The sequence below is a fragment of the Colletotrichum phormii genome (assembly GCF_030913505.1).
Source record: "Colletotrichum phormii strain CBS 102054 chromosome Unknown BDP81scaffold_11, whole genome shotgun sequence".
Taxonomy (NCBI): Eukaryota; Fungi; Ascomycota; class Sordariomycetes; order Glomerellales; family Glomerellaceae; genus Colletotrichum; species Colletotrichum phormii.
The window spans coordinates 1,429,236-1,447,816 of NW_026851453.1; the positions used below are offsets into that span (position 1 = coordinate 1,429,236).

At 53.2% G+C, this 18,581-nt stretch overlaps 7 protein-coding genes across 7 annotated transcripts; 2 read left to right on the plus strand and 5 right to left on the minus strand.

The window, feature by feature from the left end:
• Positions 1-6,017: 6,017 nt before the first annotated feature.
• On the minus strand, positions 6,018-6,431 carry BDP81DRAFT_320709 (ankyrin repeat-containing domain protein; the record flags this gene model as incomplete). The annotated part of the gene is made up of 1 exon (XM_060584540.1): positions 6,018-6,431. A coding segment is annotated over one exon (414 nt), but the record flags the coding sequence as incomplete, so codon positions are not given.
• An 831-nt stretch (positions 6,432-7,262) lies between these two features.
• Positions 7,263-8,558, minus strand: BDP81DRAFT_320495 (uncharacterized protein; the record flags this gene model as incomplete). Its single annotated transcript, XM_060584532.1, has 2 exons — positions 7,263-7,961; positions 8,322-8,558. 2 exons carry the CDS (start codon positions 8,556-8,558, stop codon positions 7,263-7,265), a joined length of 936 nt encoding a protein of 311 aa, XP_060444955.1.
• A 268-nt stretch (positions 8,559-8,826) lies between these two features.
• BDP81DRAFT_429547 (uncharacterized protein) lies at positions 8,827-10,015 on the minus strand. Its single transcript, XM_060590523.1, has one exon. It carries the CDS (start codon positions 10,008-10,010, stop codon positions 9,228-9,230), a length of 783 nt encoding a protein of 260 aa, XP_060444956.1. The 5' UTR covers positions 10,011-10,015; the 3' UTR covers positions 8,827-9,227.
• Positions 10,016-10,571: 556 nt separating this feature from the next.
• Positions 10,572-10,859, minus strand: BDP81DRAFT_277319 (heterokaryon incompatibility; the record flags this gene model as incomplete). The annotated part of the gene is made up of 1 exon (XM_060582978.1): positions 10,572-10,859. A coding segment is annotated over one exon (288 nt), but the record flags the coding sequence as incomplete, so codon positions are not given.
• Positions 10,860-11,914: 1,055 nt separating this feature from the next.
• BDP81DRAFT_321010 (putative short-chain dehydrogenase) lies at positions 11,915-12,715 on the plus strand (the record flags this gene model as incomplete). Its single annotated transcript, XM_060584577.1, has 1 exon — positions 11,915-12,715. The coding sequence occupies one exon, from the start codon at positions 11,915-11,917 to the stop codon at positions 12,713-12,715; it is 801 nt and encodes a 266-aa protein (XP_060444958.1).
• A 556-nt stretch (positions 12,716-13,271) lies between these two features.
• On the minus strand, positions 13,272-16,028 carry BDP81DRAFT_450250 (uncharacterized protein; the record flags this gene model as incomplete). Its single annotated transcript, XM_060592502.1, has 1 exon — positions 13,272-16,028. The coding sequence occupies one exon, from the start codon at positions 16,026-16,028 to the stop codon at positions 13,272-13,274; it is 2,757 nt and encodes a 918-aa protein (XP_060444959.1).
• A 1,087-nt stretch (positions 16,029-17,115) lies between these two features.
• BDP81DRAFT_36990 (glycylpeptide N-tetradecanoyltransferase) lies at positions 17,116-18,518 on the plus strand. The gene is made up of 3 exons (XM_060586598.1): positions 17,116-17,236; positions 17,290-17,458; positions 17,524-18,518. The coding sequence occupies exons 1-3, from the start codon at positions 17,226-17,228 to the stop codon at positions 18,397-18,399; spliced, it is 1,056 nt and encodes a 351-aa protein (XP_060444960.1). The 5' UTR covers positions 17,116-17,225; the 3' UTR covers positions 18,400-18,518.
• Positions 18,519-18,581: the final 63 nt, after the last annotated feature.

Genomic DNA, 18,581 nt, shown 5'->3' on the forward strand with positions numbered 1-18,581 from the left:
TTGATCACCGAAGCCTTACCTACCCTTACGATTGACAGACATAGCTTCCCTGAAGCTATCCCCGACTACGATTACTGTTACCAGTTCCGCAGCCTCAACTTCTGCAAACTACCCCTACGACTAGCTGGCCGTAACACTATGGACCTCGCTAACGCGGAATGCTATTATCGCCGTCTTCACTTACTTTCTAAACCATACTAGGCAATAGACATAATACCTCATTGCTCTATAACGATAGTATAGTACTTACGATAAGGCCAATATTGCCTAGGCTATAAAATCCATAATAGACGATTAGGAATTAGGCGACTAATTCGGAGTAATTGTTTCCGACAATGCCTCAAACAACAACACTTACCTCGGTCATTTATATCCTATATTATCTCACACCTACACCCAGGAAGATATTCTTGACCGGAGGATTAGGTACCACGGTCACATTCTTAACCTCATCGGCAGGGCCTTTCTATTTAGCAATAACAAAGAGGCATTCGAGCAAGAATCAGATACACTAATTAATACTAGGCAACTTCAAGAAGATCTCAACCTCTGGCGCACAAGGGGCCCTGTTAGTAAGCTTCGGAACGTCGTCAAATTCATTCGCTCATCGCCTCAACGATATAAGGCCTTCTTCGAGGTCAGCAATAAAATCGACGAGAACGATACATTTACTCTCTTCGAGGAGTCGTCGCAGGAGCTCATGCTAACGCTCAACAACGACACAAGGTGGAATTCGACATACCTCATGATACAGCGCTCTTTGCAAAAGAGAAAGCAGATCCACACCTTCTTGGCAACCAGTCGAGCTCATAAGGATCCAGAGCAACGGAACCCCATTAACGACGTTCTTGATGATGACGACCAGCAGCTGCTGGCCGAGCTGAAGGCGGTACTTGAGCCACTTTACCTCCAGACAATGAGATGCCAGGGCTAGGGCAAAGGAGACGGCCATGGCCGTCTATGGGAAGTGATAGCAGGTCTCGAGTACCTCATTAACCGTCTCGAGGAGTAGAAGAGGTTATATAATGAACCTTCTAAGGAAGAGATAGATCTCACGGCTTCTCAGATCGTAACGTCGCAATCGCAGTTTACACAAGTAACATTACCTCGTCGGCGGTCAGCTCGTCGTCAATTTATATCCCAACCTCTTTCTCAACCTCCAACTTTAAGCAGCATCCCTCGTTTTATTCAGTCTAAGTACATACCTAGGGAGCGGGCGGAGCTACTTCTCAGCAGTGATTTTGACTCACGAGGATACTTCCGACTATTAGTCATCAATACTTAGCAAGTCCTCAATAAGTATTATACCAAGCTAGGCAACTCTCCGCTTTACGCCGCAGCAATCATTCTTCACCCTAGGCAAGGATTAAGATAGCTAGAGAAGAGGTGGGATACGCCCGAGCAGAGACACTAGCTATTCGATGCGAAAAAGGGCTCTACGATTACTAGCAAAGATAGTATGCAGACGAGACAGCAAGTCCTCCTCCTCCTCCTCGTTCAAGTCCTCCTCCTTCACCACGACAGTCACAAGCCACTTTTGCTGCCCTCACGATTCCAGAGAGTGCCGCAGAAGACTCGGAATACCGGCAATAGTTAACATCTCGAACGACAGAGGTAGTAATCAATCTTATGCCTAAGCTTAATCAATATAACTCACAGATTATCCCTCAGCCGGTCCTTAACCTAATCCAATGATAGATTAACCATCGGCTAACCTATCTAACGTTAAGTAAGCTTGCGCTTAATATCTTTGCGATCCCTGCGATGGCGATAGACTGCGAGAGGACATTCAGCCTCGCGAAGTTAACTTTAACTTCACAGCGATTATTAATGAGGTCCTCTACGCTAGAAGAGGTTTAATGTCTCAAGAACTGGCTTTGCGGCGGTGCTGTGGAAGTAGGAGGTCAATTTTTTAATTAGAAGAGCTGATCGAGGTAAAGTCTGTAAGTCAGTACTATGAGGACTTTCGCGATAGCTTCATTCATTTCCCGATTAGGAAATCAGTCAAATCTATCAAATATTTGTCAAACAATCAAATATGGCGCGAAGAATGAGTCAAACAATCAAATATGAACCTCATATTTGATTTGTTTGTTTGGGTATAAGCGCTGGTACGATCTGGGGATGGCCTCCTGCGGATGCTGCGTTCAACGCAGTGAACCTGTTGATGTTTTCTCTGCTTGGTATGGCCGGGTCGACCCCGCTTGCGAGTAGCAACTTGACGATTTCGACGTGACCTCGAATTGATGCTGTTGGGCAGCGATTATCAGGTAGGGGGTCAATGGGATGTATTGATGAGTATGAAGAACGAGTGGCTATGGGAATGAGTTTTGCTATCCGGGAGGTGCTTTCTGGCTATCCGGGAGGTGGTCCACTCTTTTCAGCCAATCAGAGCTTGTGCACCTACCCCGGATTTTTTCGGCCAATGGAATCGTCGGCTCGGGTAATCACCGGAGAATGCAAAAAACGGCATATTACGTAATGAATGAAATTAAAAATTATTTTGGGTTTTATTGCGGCAATCGACGAATCTAGACGAATTGACCCTCTACGATTAATCGACCTCTGCCCAGCCCACTTACGCCAATTCGTCGGGCCCAGACGAGGGCAGTGCCCCTGAGCCCGACGTAGGGCGACTCCGCCGCTGCGATCTTCTTTTCGGCGCTGGGCCTGCTGCGACGGTGATTGAGTCCTGGATGCCTCCCTGAACGATTCCTTCAGCTACCGGAACCCTCTCCTCGAATTGCGACCGGTCGCGACGTATGCTGGCCCTGACGGGCCTGGGCGCTGGGTTCCTTGCCCTCCTCGGTGCCCGCGGCGCACTGCTCGACGGCAGAGGAGGTCTGCCCGCGGTGGGCGCGCTGCTCGACGGTGGTCTGCCCACGATGGGTGCGCTGCTCGACGGTGGTCTGCCCGCCGTGGGTGCGCTGCTCGACGGCGCTGCTGTGGTGGTCTTGGAGTTGCGGGGTCGCCCACGAGTGCTTGTGACCACCAGGGGGTCCTTGATTCGAAGCAGGGCATCGTGGAAGTCCTACACTTCGTCAGTTTGTGATGTGAATAGTTTGGTATGAGGAACGTACCAACGGCTGTACCAGCCACCAACGGGGATGGATGTGATACTTCGTCAAGTCCTCCTTCGCCCTCATGAGCTCCAGAAGGGTGTGGGAGCAGGGCAACTTGAACTGGTGACTGAACCGCCCACTGCAAGCACCGAGGTCAGGGGGTGGACCTCGTTCCCCTTCCTTGGGCACTGCGGTCAGGGCAATTCTGTGCTGGTGAGAGAGCAGCTCGAGAGCTCTGTATCCCACTTGCTTCGCCACTACGTTGAGCCACCCTTGCTGTAGGTAGTCCCGTCGACTTCTCATCTCCATGGCGGCGCAGAGGTTGACGTACGTCATCTTGTTGGACAGCATCTCGTCGATTGCCTTAGCCAGGCTGATGAGGTCTGTGTTGCCAGACACCACGTACGACTTCAGGTCCTTGTGGACGGTCTCTGTGGGACTGTTGGTACGAACACCGAAGTTCTCATACTCGCTGATGTAACACTGAGCCCACTGGTGGCGGTAGGGTAGGTATGTGCTGCGGAGGTAGTCGAGGCAACGCTGCTGGTCTGAGAACTCGGTCTGTAGACGGTCCCATGCCCCATTGAAGTCCTCCTCGGTGTCGGCATACATCACGTAAGCCCACAATTGACTGAACCCTGCAGGAGAGTGCTCAACCTCGGTCTCGGTCAACTGTTGACCAGTGAGTACTCTGTTGGCACGACCTAGCTCATTGAGGGCATAGGCGGAGGCAGTGTGGACGGCAGAGGCTGGCGCAGACTGGGTAGGAGGTCGAGAAGGCTGCAGAGCCTCGTCACCGCCCTGGTTGACTTCGAACTCTGTATCGTCAGGGGCGCCGGGTCCTTCCCACTTCCGTTTGACGTTGAGGTCGACGTTGGCATTGATGTGGAAAATGCACAATTGTAGCTGGGTCGACGGCAAGACCTCCATGATGGCAGAGCGCAGAGCCACTTCGAAGTCTGTAATAGCAACCCGGGGAGGCTCAGCGCCGACCTCGCGGCGGATCTGGTCGAGGGACTGGATGAGGAAGTCGTACCCTTCGCGGCGCTCAGACGACGACAATCCAAAGCCTGCCTGGTACAGAGACCCGAGGTCTGTGGTGCCAGTGACCTGGAATAGTGGCATCTTGTACCGGTTGACCTTGTAAGTGTTGTCGAATCCAAGCACGTGAGGAAAGCGCTTCCACATCGTCTCGCAGGAAGGATAGGTCCAAAAGATCGCCTCGGGTACGTCGGGATCGGCTTCAGACCACATCACACGATGCCTTAGGCCCCGCTGCTGGAGCTGACGAACGAAGGCTTGTGTCGACGTGTATTTACCTAGGGCATCGAGGCGGAGGCGCTGGCGGGCATTGTGAATGTCCTTTTGGCTGACGAGCGCACCAGGGTGGGCATCGCGAACGACGGCCCCAACTTCTCGTGGGTTGATTGCGTTGTGCTTGGAGAGACTGGCGACGAGGCTGCTCTGCTCGGCGGTCATACGGCGATGGGTTGGGTGGGCGGAAGGAGCCAGAGACGGGCCGTGGTTGTGTTCGCCGTACTTAAGTGTCCAAGTCCACTTCCAACCTTTCTTCTTCGTCGCGGAGGCTACGCCATTCTAGAGGCAACCGGTCTTCGACGTCGTCGCCTGACGTAATCCCACTCCTTCCGTCTGCCGCACTCGGTCGCGGTCGCAGCATAGGTAGTAGAAGGTATTCTCGCCGTTGCGAGGGGTACCGCCGCCCTTGCGGATAATCGCGAAGCCGTGGGCACGTGCGAAAACGTTGAGATGGTCTTGTAGCTGTTGAATCGAATCGGCAGGCACTCCGTCAATCCCACCCTCTGGAGGGTTGGGAATAGCCTCATAATCGGGCCCGTCGGTGGGCAAATCCATCGCGGCGACGTAGGCTGGGTGGTTGGGTTGGGTTGGGTTGAGTGGGTAGGTGGGTGTGGTTTGGAAAGGAATTTGACGACCGTGGGGTGTGGAGGAGGAATCCAATTGACGGGCCCACAGGGCGCTAGTAGACTTGTGCCGAGGTTAACCCGTGGGACGCTTCTGATTGGTCGTAAAAGTAGACCACCTCCCGGATAGCCAGAAAGCACCTCCCGGATAGCAAAACTCATGGGAATATCCCGACTATCTATATAGTGAGTGGAAGACCCTTTATACTGGCATATCCTTGGCAAACTTAGTCATGCTTGTGTAAGACCATATTGTTTCATAGGCATAGTGTGACAATCGTTGTAACGAGTGTACTGGGATGGGCCTGACAACACCTATTTCCTGTGGCAGGTAATAGGCATTCGGGCCATCCACCGTGGCGCTATTTTCGATGAGCAATCGCACAATCTCAACATGGCCAAGAGATGCTGCTTCATACAGGGGCCATTGCCTCCCTTTCGCTTTATGATCGTTGCATATGTCGTAACATCCATAGACACTTGCTCCCTTTTCGATGAGCAACTGTACAACCCTCTGATGGCCCCTCGTTACGGCCCAGGCCAGTGCACACGTCGCATATCTGCAGTCGTCTTGTCCCAGTTTTTGATAGTTGACGTTCGTACTCTTCTCAAGAAGTAACAACAGCACACTCTCATAACCCTCTTTTGCCGCTTCTCGCCATGCAGCTTTACGGGACTTGCCATCACCGAGGGTCGACTCCTTACTCAGCAGAAGATCAACCAAGTTTTTGTTGTTGATTCCAACTGCTGCCTCCAAACAGTTCCTGTACCCGTTGATTCCGATTGCTGCTTCCAAAAACTTATCATCGTATCCGCGAGTCTTAAGACTATTGTCGTCCGAGTCAACGATGTAACTGGCAAGCAATTTTCGTTCGTCTCGTTGGCGGTGTGTGTCAGAATATTTGTGTAGAGTATTTTTGCCAAGATATCTCAAACTCCAGGCGAAAAAATCAGCGTTGTTTTTGAGCAGCAATTCGATGACCTCGCCCTTGTTGCATTTCACCGCGACACCGAGAGCGGCATCAACATCTCGAGCACCTGCGCTAATTAGCAACTTCACAACTTCGACCTCGCCACGTCTTGCGGCTTCGCAAACAGCGTGGCCCCTGCTTCCATCCGCGCTCGTTGCATTGATTTCGGCGCCATTCTGGAGGAGCAGATCCACAATATCCTTATAACCGCCCTTTGCCGCGGCTATCAGTGGGCTCCCTGCTTCGCATTCTTTTGCGCTCTTTATATTTTGATCTGCCCCTTTTGCGCTCTTAACGTTTGGATTTGCGCCTTTGCCGAGAAGATTTCTGACAACATAGAGATGACCGCACGCGGCCGCGGCTTGTACAGGTGTTCTGCGAAGCCTTCCGCACTGAGCATTGAGGGCGTCTCGGAAACTTACGTCCAGGGCTTTTAAGGTAGAATCATTGGGTTCCATTTGACACCAAGCTTCAAACACGGCCTGGATCCCAAGCAAGGACGCGCAGTACAAAGCGGTAGGAACGTTCCCCTGCTCCTCCTACTCTGTGGCATCTGAGTACTCGGGCTTCCAAATCTCGGTCCAGGTTTGGAAGGATTTGTGATCATTTATGAACAGTCGAATAACCTGATTATTGACTTGCGCCGTTTTTGAGCTCTCCCGGTAGTGATTCGGCCATTGACATGCAGCATATTCAGCAAGCGGAAACTTTTGGTGAATGCCGTCAATTTCCAGCATGGACAGCCTAGGATCAAGGAGAAAGGTCAAGCATATTGACGCCATGATAGCTTGTCCATCAGCTCGTCGAATGATGAATGCTGTAGCCTCAATGTCATTGGATCTCCCGGATTCGAGATACTCCTGTACAGAAAAATGGGCCAGGCGCACGGTAAAGGTCTTCATTTTCTCTTGGAAATCGGTCTCGATAAAACCCGGACAGACTTCTTGCAGGGCTGTCACATCGAAGAGTCTTCGTTCGAGTTTGAAGCTCGGTGTGGCTCCTTCGTGTAGGTCAACAGCGATTGCATCGATGAGTTCAGCTACGCTCAAGGGTCTTGTTGCGTAGCAAAGAATCGCCAACATCTGACGAGCGTACTCTCTCGATCCTGACGGTATGTTCCGAATCATCCGATCATAAGTCTCGTCCAGTGTCCGAGGCAAGGATCCCAGTAGCAGGTCGAGCAGAGCCTTACTTTGTGGGCAGGACATGAGCTCTTTGAATTGGCACTCCACCCAACGAAATCTGCCACAGATTAATTGCCTTGCACTAAGCTGGACCCAGAGTATTACTTACACTACACCGGCTTTTTGCACTAAAACAGTTTCTATTTCAGCGAAATAAGGCATCCACTTCCGCAGACGACGGTTGCGTTCGAGATGTTCTGTGACGAAAAGGGCAATGTCTTTGTCTATGTCATCATTTTTCAGATGGACCATGTCTTCGGAGGCGGCCTGTAGCTCATCTTTGATATCGGGTTCGTCTCTGCTTGTGACCAGTAAGTGTAGGGAGCAATCCAGCCAAGCTCGCATCTCGGTAAGTGTTTCAAGCATATCCCCTCTGTGAGAATCTCTAGGGCTTTCGTCCAGAGCATCAATTATGATGTAGACGTCTTCGAACATTCGGAGAATCTGATGGATACACTCAACTAGACTCGGGTCCGGAGGTGCCCCAGACCTGTAATTCTGGAAAAGTCTTTGAAGTGCCGTAGGAGTACTGCCAAGTTGCGCTGACAGTTGAAGGATCAGAGCGCGCAAAAGGGCCGACGTGCTTTGCTTGGTGTCGTCGTTAAAGGTGAGAAAGAAGAACGATACCCCTACGCGGGAGTTTCTGTCGAACCCTCGACGACGCAGGGTATGCTCAATCACAGTAGTGGACAATACAGACTTTCCACACCCAGCGAAGCCTTTGAGCCATAAGAAAGACTTGGGATGGTGCAACCAATTAAGGAAAGAGGCTCCTCTGACCAGCCAGAGGCCAGTACCTGGGTGCTTTTTCTTTTGATTCTCGTTGAAGTTGATGGAGGCATCTGGTGCCCTCAAGCAATCCTGAATCTCGCGAGAGACCTGAGATGCTCTTATGACATCAAGAACGGCGCCAATATCCTGGACGTCATCTTGAACGTTGTCGAGGGTCTTCTTCTGTGCCACAGAGAGTGCTAGGGATAAACGACCGACAACATCGTCGATGTCTTCGTCCAATTTGTGTAGCGTACTCTCCCGAAATGGATAAGCGAGGCGGCGGCCGGTGCGCTTGATGGCTTGTTCGATGCTCCCATCACTGATCTTCGTTTGTTCAAACTTGTCCGCCTCCTCTTTAAGTTCTTGAATGCAATCCTCGCACTCTTCGACGAAGGGCTTGATGGTTTTGACCAACTCAACCCCTTCAGGCCGTGATTGACGTTCCTCGATGTGAGAGCGCAGCTGCTCGAGGAGGGCTTCGAGTTGCTGGAGCTTCAGCAATGTATGCTGAATGTTCGATGGTTGGGACTTGACAGCGGTGTAGTACTTGTAGAGCGACTGAGCGACTTCAATACCGAAGGACATAAAGCCAAGCACACCCGTCGTGATGAACAGCGGATCTGCCATTGTGTGCTTCGCAAGGAGTAGGATGAGTTGGATTGTTTGTGAAGTATTTGGTGTTGATGTAGGTAAGTTCTGTTCGGAAAACTGGCACACATCTCAGAGATCCCGAACGCAGGGGTGAGGGAGGGTATGTCAAGTTGTGGTGTTGACGCAGGGTGGAAGCTCTCAGAGGCCAACTATAGTTAGGGGTAGAATGATGAATTACTGAAATCTGCTCCTCCCTCGACGTATACTCCTTGCGCTGTATATATATCTGAGCTGCTCCTTTGTTGCTTGGACTCCTTACTACCTCTAACTAGCCCCTATCCGGGAGGGCTCTGACAGGGTAGATGGGGCATGAATCGGGGTAGGTTTCTCGTGCGGACGTACGCCAAATCTCAATCACAATAATCATAGACAGGCAGCTCCACTTCAAGCTGCATGTCCTTGCCTGCGACCTACGTCCTGTTATCACAACTCTACGACGTGGTAATTGGTTAAGCGCCCGGGTGTGAGGAGGTCATTGGACTGCGCCAACCAACCATGCCAGCCTCAACCAACCAAGTTCAGCTACATCTGCATCTGCACTTCTGCACCAACCCGCGACCTTTCCAGGCCTATATCAGCGGGTACTTGTTCCGTCGTATTCAGTTGGCTATGATGTTACGCCAAATGCGTCTCTGTTCTCACATATCACCCAAGCGTGATTTGCACATCCTCTGCGGCCGTCTGCGGGTGGGTGAAGTATGGCTTCTGGGCTCTTTCGCAAAACTTCTCGCACCAGCCTTCTGATGTTCGATCATCTGAGAACTCAGCGGCGTCGTCTCCCACCGGGACTCGTTCTCCATTCACGGCTAACGAGTACGACCACACGACCGTCCGCCGAGTCTGCCAAAAATCAGGCCGCCAAAAGCTCCCCAAACCGCGCAGATAGCGGTAGCCACTGCGCCAGCTCTCAGATTGGAGATTTCCCTGCCACCCCTCCCATGACCAACTCGGGAGGGCTGATGGTAAATCGCTGGCGCGACGGACCAAGGGCTCGTAAGGCTGCCACAGCAGTGCGGCATCGAAGAACATGCGAGGCAGACCGCAGATGAAGCCGCCGTGGAATGATTGACCAAATGCTGATAGGACCCCGACAAAGGCATCGTGGACATCGTGATCGAACGTCAAGACTTGCTTGTTATAGAGCGCCAGGAGCCTAGCATAGCGGTGCAAGTCAGGCCATGGGGAGACGCCAGGCAGTAGATGTGTACTTGATGATAGATTAGGGACTTTGTTGTCGTTGCTGTTGTCGTTACTATGGTCATTGGTGGTGACGTTATGATTGTTGTTGCTGTTGTCGTATTTTTCATCTTCCCCAACGCTACTACAAGGCCCTGTCGTGATATACCTCTGATTCTCATGCCAGGACGCGCAATGACACTGCCAATTGACGGTATCGTTATTAAACACAAGCTGCCGTCGAGAGAACATGAGCTCCTGGAACGTCCAACCCCTCTGACACCATACCCTATTGACTAAGTCCCGAGCATGTCCCTCCATTATGGTGCGATGCGCATCCGCCTCTCTTTGCCCGCGAGAGTTCGGTGCGCCGGCGACAGAGAAAGTGTCTGGCACCTCGGGCGGGGAGAGCTGCGGGTTATTCGTGTGCTCATGGGGAACAGACGGTAGCTCGTTAACAGGGGATGGAGGTGAGATCCATTCGTTCACGACAGGTGAATCGACTTCGGTGTATGAGGGTGACTCAGGAAGGAAATAAGGCGACTCGATATCCATGGGGGAAGGTGAAACGTACGGTGAGCCGCATCCCGTGTAGCGAGGTGAGCCATCGTATCCAGCAAATAGGGGGGAGTTGTAGTAATCATGTTCAGGAGAAGTTGGTCTATGGGGAGAACGCGGTGTCCTCTTGCTGAACTCACGCAGTCGTTGCGCCCACTCCTCGGGGGAGACCTCCTTCAAGCAAGGCAGCGCGCTTTGATCACCTTCATCCCCTTCTACATCAGTCTCATCTACCAGTCCATGGTGTAAAGGCTCATCTGCACCGCGCCCCTGCGCGGCAACGATAGTCAATAGAGCACCGGCGTAAATGTCCGCCATACCCCGCAGCTGAGCATGCTTCGCATCTTCGTCATCTTGTACGATATAAAGCCTATCCACCCAGAGATACCTCTCACCAAGAAGCCGAGTTAGATCCATGGCCTCTTGGATCGTGGCTGGAATCTCTTGGCCGTCCAGGGCTCCGGGGGCTTGAAGAGCAGCAATATTGGCCAGCATTGCGGTTGCGCTTGAGGCTTGGCCCCAAACATAACTCAGCGCCACGTAGGGATAGCGTAGGCCCGAGGCTGTTGTGTCATCATCGTCGTCTTTCACGGCGACTAGGCAATAGGCGCGCACGTCAATCAATCACAGCGGACGCGAAGCACCAGGCCGCGGGGGAGGGCCACAGTGGTCGCCGTGGGAGCTGGTGCAGGTGCGCAGCCAGAAGGTCATGGTAGACAGGCGCAAGGCATGTTTACCCGCGGGAATACGTTCGTCAAGGGTGTCTGATGTGTCTGGGCGATTGAGATACGGCAGGAATGGGATCAAATGCTTCGGCAGGCCACGAACATGCTGTGGCTGATCATCGGGGATGCGGAGCGAAACCGGCTCTGCGCAGCTTGTAGATGACTCGGCGTGGTCCATACGGAGGTGTGCGCGATCGAAAGCGCCGTGATGCTAAACGGCCAGTGGCCGCCATCACGACCGAAATCAGCTTAGGCGGGGGTTGTAGTCGTTGTGGAGCAGTCAGATTATGCGTCGAGTGAGGGGTCCACTCGGCCTTCGGCACCGGATCCGTGATCGGGATCTGCGGGGCATTTCGGATGACTCGCTCCGCGGAAAGCGCGGCTTTGGAGTCGGCGAGCGGCGCAACTATTGGACGAGCGTAGTCCAAATCAAGCACGTTTATCCCGTTCACGTAGCTTTCAGACCCTAGCCATGGCGCCGAAGAAAGAGCGCTGGTCCGTTCGGTGTCCGAACGCGATACCGAATCTCTACGAATACGGACCCGTTGCCGACAAAGTCATGGCGAAATATGGTCTCCAGAAGCCACCACAAGCTATCAACGTTCAGCTCGAGTTCCATTGACGTGATTAATGCCGGGTATATTCCAATATCATGCCAATATCATGCCATATTCTTGAGATACAGTCCCGATCTTGTCCGTCCGCTTCGGTGGAAGCATATGAATAACTTCAAGCTTAAATACGAGATACCCAACCGGTGAAAGACAGCTTACGCAATATACATCAAAGCAGTTTCCAGCCTCAAACCAACATTCCTCAATCACAACACCACGATCATCAACTTTGTCCAACACTCCAAGCCCCATCGCAACAATGTCCACCCAACCCAACAAATACACCTCCAAGCTCGCCTCCAAACGCATCCTAATCATAGAAGGCTCCTCGGGTCTAGGCTACGCAGCAGCAGGAGCATCCCTAGAATACGCCGCCAGCGTACTCCTAGCCTCCTCCAATCCCTCCAAACTCGCCGCCGCCGAAGCCCGCCTCCGTACAACCTACCCCTCCACCCAAGGCCACCAACTCAAAACCCACACAATCAACCTCGCAGACCTCGAAAACCTGCACACGAACCTAACCACCCTCCTCGACGAAGCAACTTCCAACGGTACCCTCAAAATAAACCACATCCTCTACACCGCAGACGCAGCATCCCCGCTCCCGTCCCTGAGTGACACGCGACCATCCCACATCACCGCGTCCCTCTCCATGAGAGCGTACGCACCCACGATCCTAGCTGGCCTCCTCTCCACGGAGAAATACATCACCCACGGACCAGATACTTCGCTAACCCTCACAAACGGCTCCAGCTCCCACCGACCCATGCCAGGCTGGGCCCTCGCCGACTGCGCCGCCGGCGCAATGGAAGGGCTCGTCAGGGGTTTGTCTTTTAATCTCGCCCCCGTACGCGTGAATCTCGTCTCCTCGGGCCCTGTGACGACGGAGCTGTTCCTGACACTGCCTGAGGCGGCCATCGAGGGGTTCCGAAGTAAGACGCTGACGGGAAGGCTTGGACGGCCCGAGGACGTGGCGGAGGCGTATCTGTATTTGATGAAGGATGGGAATATCACTGGCGCAACCATCTTTACTGAAGGTGGAAGAATCTTGTCGTCGTAGGTGGAAGGGGGTCCTAGTACGGCCCATCTCATTAATGGCAGGATCAGCGTCACGCATTTCTCAAGAACCGTCTCGAACACACGATAGAACTTTTCTTCGGCTGGCGGCTCGTCTGCAGAGGCCTAATTTGTACATTTTCCCCTCCTTTCACAACTCCAAGCTGGGAGTAACCGCTCTAATCCAATACTCAAGACGATGTTATTTACGCTCAAGCCATTTTAGCTTCCATGTTGTAGGGTATGCAGTCACCTCACTGGTGAGAAACATCCGGGCGTCATCCCCATAGATGATTTGCATCTACGTCCGCCTCCACTGCAGCCTGTCTCACCAAGTCTGATAGACTCTGTGTCATGCTCGAGGGGACATCGCTGTCAGAGAAATCGTCCGACGGGCTGTCACTATCAAAAGATCCCAACGAGTCTTCCCATCCCAAGGATTCTTCATAATCCTCGCATTCCCCATATTCTTCGGGGCAATCTTCGGCAGGGTGTTCTTCCAGAAACTTGATGGGCCAGCGCCGAAGTTGGTCAGACTGTCTCCTGTTGTTTCCTTCGCGCTAGGGGATGCAAAAGTCGACCCAGCTGCCAAGATAGTCCAGACGGTTGCCAGCGTTCTCCTGGCTCTTGTAGATTTCCTCAAACTCATCAAAGCTGAGCTTGCCCCAGCCACCGCGATCGGCAGCTTCCTTCTCTGCTAGGTCGAGCCGCTTCCATTCCAGCAGGGTGAAATGCGGGATGGTTTTCGGCTCCTTTGCAGACTTTGATGATTTTCCCTGCACGGGCGACTTCATTCCCTTCGTCGACAACGAGGAGTCGTCTGAAGTGGGCGGGGTGCTGCCTGGAGACATAGGCTCATCCGTCTCACTATTCGGACGGAATTGGGGCATAGTAGGGTCCCGGTATTCGACTTCCTCCACGGTTGAGACATCTTCTTCTTCGTCCTCATTAACCTCCTCATCATCTTCATCCGAGTCAATGACTTCTTCCACCCTCTGCCGCTCTTCTGAGATGGGAACATCCTCTGTTTCGCCGTTTTCCCCGACTCTGTAACCACTAGTCATCAGAAGTTCTTCCAGGGATCTTTCAGCGACGGGCTTCTCCTCGTCGAGTGCCTTCCTTGGTTGCCGCGGCTCGACCACCTTGCGCTTCGGCTCCGCAACAGTCAGGTGCTCGAACAGAGGCCTGTTCTTATCTCGTTTTGCCTTGGTGGCAGCTGCCTTGACGGCCAAGTTCTCCTTGTCCTTGAATATGGCGTCAAGAAGCTCGTTGAACGCCTGCTGCGTGACCTGGTAAAGGATCTCTCTGCCAGCGTCGCGCTCCTCATCGGGAATCTCCAAGCCTCCCCAACGCTCGGGCACACTTCTAGAGGATGTCGAAGGATTGGATCTGATCTCGTAGTCATCCATGTCTTCTGCGAAGCGAACCTTTGACGAGGATCTAGATCGAGGGGATAATGTCTGCTGTTGTGCGGCCTTTGAGCTTTCCGCAACACCATTGAGGCTCACCAAGACATCTTCGTCTGATTGCCAGCCATCGGGGGCAAGACCGCCCTCTTCCTCATCGAGATAGAATTGTCTCCTCTTCCATCTGTCGTGCAGCTGTTTTCTAGCAGCTTGCCGTCTTTTGCGCTCGACATCAGGGGCCATCTGCCTCTTATGGTTGATGACCTGGGCTCTGAGCTGACTCTCGGTAGGCATTGCGTTGGTGAACTGGTCGGGATCGACTCTCTGGCTGTGGTTTGTGGTACCGTTGACTTGTGCCGGCTCGTCGCCTGGTTGACTCCTATTCTCCGCATCCGAGTTATTGTTACCTCCTTCCTCGCCATCCGAGCTGCCGAGCTCAAGTTCAAAGTCAAAATCGATGCCATTACGTTCCCGACGTTGCCCAGTAAGCAAGGCAGGCAGATCGTCTATAGTGGTAGGCGGGTTTAACAGAGCATCCCAGTACGGTGTATCGGGCTCGCTGTCAGGAGATCGCATTTGGAGAGACCAGGGGCTTCCGATGTAAGGAGCGAAGAGCCGAGTAAGCACATCCTCTCGTCCCGAGGTATCGACCCGATTGTCGCTCACGACGCCGCGTCGACCAGGTTCCAGTTCTACATCTCCATTAGGGTGGAAGATCTTGCCCTCGCTGCGATTGTTGCCATCAGCGCGAGGCACTCTACCCTCTCGGCCGAACAGGCTACTGAGGGGCTGTCGACCGGTGACAAGTTGCTGTGCCTCGGTGCTACCCATAAGCTGATCGTCAAGCCCGTCGAGAATATCGCGGTGCATCTGCTTGTAGAGAACGTAGTATGCGCGGAACATACGCAGGAAGTCGCGGCGGTTGACAAAACCGTCTCCGTCAATGTCATAGCCTTCGAAGATCTTGCGCAGCTTGTCCTTGCGTTTGCGATACGCAAGTCCGTGGAGGAATTCAGTGAAGCCAATGAGATCATCATTATTTGTGTCGTAGAAGGAGAACATGCGGTCGTGGATAAGATTTGGTGTTGCGTGTCTAGAGCCGCCCGACGGAACCAGGCAACGCTCAAAGGTCTTCTTGTCCATGGCCAGCGCCAGCTCGTCGGGGTCCTCGCGCCATTCCGTGTTCGCCATGTACGTGAATTGTTCCCAGAAAGCTTCAATCTCGGGTCTTTCGAAGCCGGTTTCCCTGCTCAGTCTGGCCATCAAGCCCTTACCTAGATTCCGTATCTGCGTGTCGGGGTCACCGGTGTACCATACAGGCTGCATCTGACGGGGACCAAAGGGCGGGGCGGGGACCTTGATCTTGTAGAAGATGTGAGTCTTAATGTGAACTCCTTGGGATTCGCAGGTTTCGCAGAGGTCAAAGTCGGCACAATTGGCGCATCGGTATCGGACACCACGGATCGGTACCATGCCACAGGCGTTGCATGCGCAGCCCCTATGGACGCACGCGTTTCGCCTGGCATTGTCCTCGGATACCCTAAATAGAAGGCTGACGATGTTGTGGCCGGCTCGCGCCTGAGGTTGCATGCTATTGGGATCGTTCCACCATTCGTCGACGGTTCCGCCATCAACTATCGTATCAGCATCGTTCGCTGGGCGCATGGCGTCCAGATCGATGTTCTCGTCGCCATGAGAGCCTTCGGATGAGAGCGAGTTGCGACGCGATCGTCTGTGGTTCCGGCGAACGGCGTTGCTTCGGTGGAGGCCGGGGCCTTGGATTTCATCGTACTGGTCTCGATTGGCCTGGTAGGTATAGTAGCCAAGAGATGCCGCGGCGACAGCAGAGAAGAGGACCACGGCGATGCGCGGCCGCGTCAGGGTGTCGGTTGATGGCAGCTGGAGCCACATGATGGTGCCTAGACGTAGCTATACGTGAAGCATATTGAGGGTAGTAGTGAGCTTTGCATGCGAAAGTTCGTATGCGTAAGGGATTAGGTCGAGGAGTTAGTTGTGATGTCGGTTATTCGGGATGATGCTAGCTGATGAGAGGTGTCGTTGGTGATCATCCATCAAACGAAACGAACAGCAACGTGCAGGGTAAGCAGCGTCGCAGTTGCGCCAGCTCCTGATTCTGCCACATTTGCCCGCTTCAGGAAGGAAGGCGGTCACCCAAGTGGTAGATGCCCATGCGCCTCCATCAGTCAGCAAGTGGCTCGAGCTCCAACTGCCCATGTCTTCGATGCCAGTACGTACCGTTCGACTCTCACGGATGGCTCTCCGGAAAGTCAAAGATTCACATCAGCTTTCCATATGCCATTCTCCACTGCAACGGCACTAATTCCTTGAACACTTTACATGACATGGAAGACTAACTCTCATATACACAGCGACTCAACATATCTTAGCTCCGTCTGAAGTCCTTCTACCAGGAGACCATCAACTTAAAGGAACCAAGAACATGCAACGTCCTTGTCATTGTTGGAGCTCTGCGACGGTGATTGAGAGCTCCCCGATGCCGAGGCATAGTCAAAGTGGAACCCCATGTCGCACGATTCTCTGCTATTAGAGTACTTCCGTTCCAAGCAAATTCAACAGACATTTTCCGTACCGTCATATCAGGCGCCCTCGATAGACAACGTCACCAGCCGCCCGTTGCGCACCGCATCGCGCTTGACACAATCCCATGATCGCATTTAGTCTCTTGAGAGCCCGCATGTTCTGCAGTTCTGCAATTTGGACAAGCTGATCCGATTGCACAGTTTCCCCCCTCCACAAGGACGCTAAAGCTGCAGTCCGTTATTAAGAAACGCTTGCTTCTTTCGTCACATCTTTCCCAGGGCGCAGGGGTCTTTCGAGAAACAGCTTCTCTCAGCTCATAGCTCATAGCTCAACAGCTCTCACACAGCCCCCCCGACTCGACTTTGATCCAAACTCATCTGTAACATCTCTCGACGCCACTTAACCGGGCTTCTCCAAACATTTCCATATCTTCATCCCGAACACGAACAGTACCTAGTATAACCACGTTGAATCCACGTGTGGGGTCGTCCTAAGATCAACAGAATTCTTGACTTCATATCCATAATCCCTTTGAGAAACGCAGCCATGGCGACAAAGTAAGCCTCACTCATTCATCTGAGCACTGAAAGTATACTGACAAGATCACCAGAGTACCAGTCTTCCCCACGGCGGAAGAAACAATGAGACATCCCTCATATTCCTCGACAATATGGAACCTCGAACCCGACCGCAAGGGAAAATGTTCCGTCGCCAAGGAACGAGGCGGCCCCTTCAACATTGCCTGGGAAATCCACGGCACCGGTCCCTCAAAGATCATCGTACGCCTCCTTCACTCATGCCTCAAAACTCCAACTACACCTCTCATATTAACACAGACCCAAAGTTCATAATGGGCCTAGCAGGCCTCAAAACCTCATGGCAGCGCCAAACAAAATACTTCGGCCACGACAACGCATCCAAATACTCCGTCCTCATCCTCGACAACCGCGGCATGGGCGAATCAGACGTCCCCTACCTCCGCTACTCCACCTCCGAAATGGCCCACGACGCCCTCGAAGTCCTCACCTCCGTCGGCTGGACCGCCTCCCGTTCCGTCCACCTCTTCGGCATCTCCATGGGCGGCATGATCTCCCAAGAACTCGCCTTCGCCGCCCCCTCCCTGTTCGCCTCCGTAACCCTCCTCTGCACGGCCCCCTGGATCGAAAACACAAAGACACTCCTCGAAAACATGCGGGACCGCGCCGCCATGCTCGTCCCGAAATCCGCGGACCGGAGTATTGCGGATACGTCCCTGAAACTCTTCCCTGCCGACTGGCTCGTCATGCCCGACGAGGCGGCTGAGCTGCCCAACGATGCAACGCACAAGTGCGGTCCCGCGGATGGGAGGCAGGGGTACGGTCGCTTCGAGAATAATTACCAGCGGTTCCAGGCGCAGGAGCTGATCAAGAGGAACACGCCGGGGTTGTTCAGCATTCGCGGGTTCATTCAGCAGCTCGTCGCGGCGGGGTGGCATCACAAGTCGCCCGCGCAGCTGAGGCAGCTCGCGGATCAGGTGGGGAGGGAGCGTATCGCTGTCATTCATGGGTTGAGCGATGTTATGATTGACGCGCATCACGGGAGGTTACTAGCTGAGCACCTGCAGCCGGGTGTCGTGGAGTTCGTGGAGGGTATGGGGCATGCGCCCATCATGGATAGAGTGCCATGGATGAACAAGTGGTTGGAGGAGCGGATCGCGACGGTGGAAAAGATGGGTGCTTAGGTGGCCGCTAGGTTGGAACCCAGAGAGCAGGGCATTCATGGCAGACTGTGATATGACGCACTATAAAGAGTAGTTGTATGCCGTGATGGCTTGATTCATTTACTGTGATACCTCACATATCATCCCCTAACGCCGGTATGCATGCAGCTATTCGCTGTGCTGACCACCCTTGGGTTTTCCTT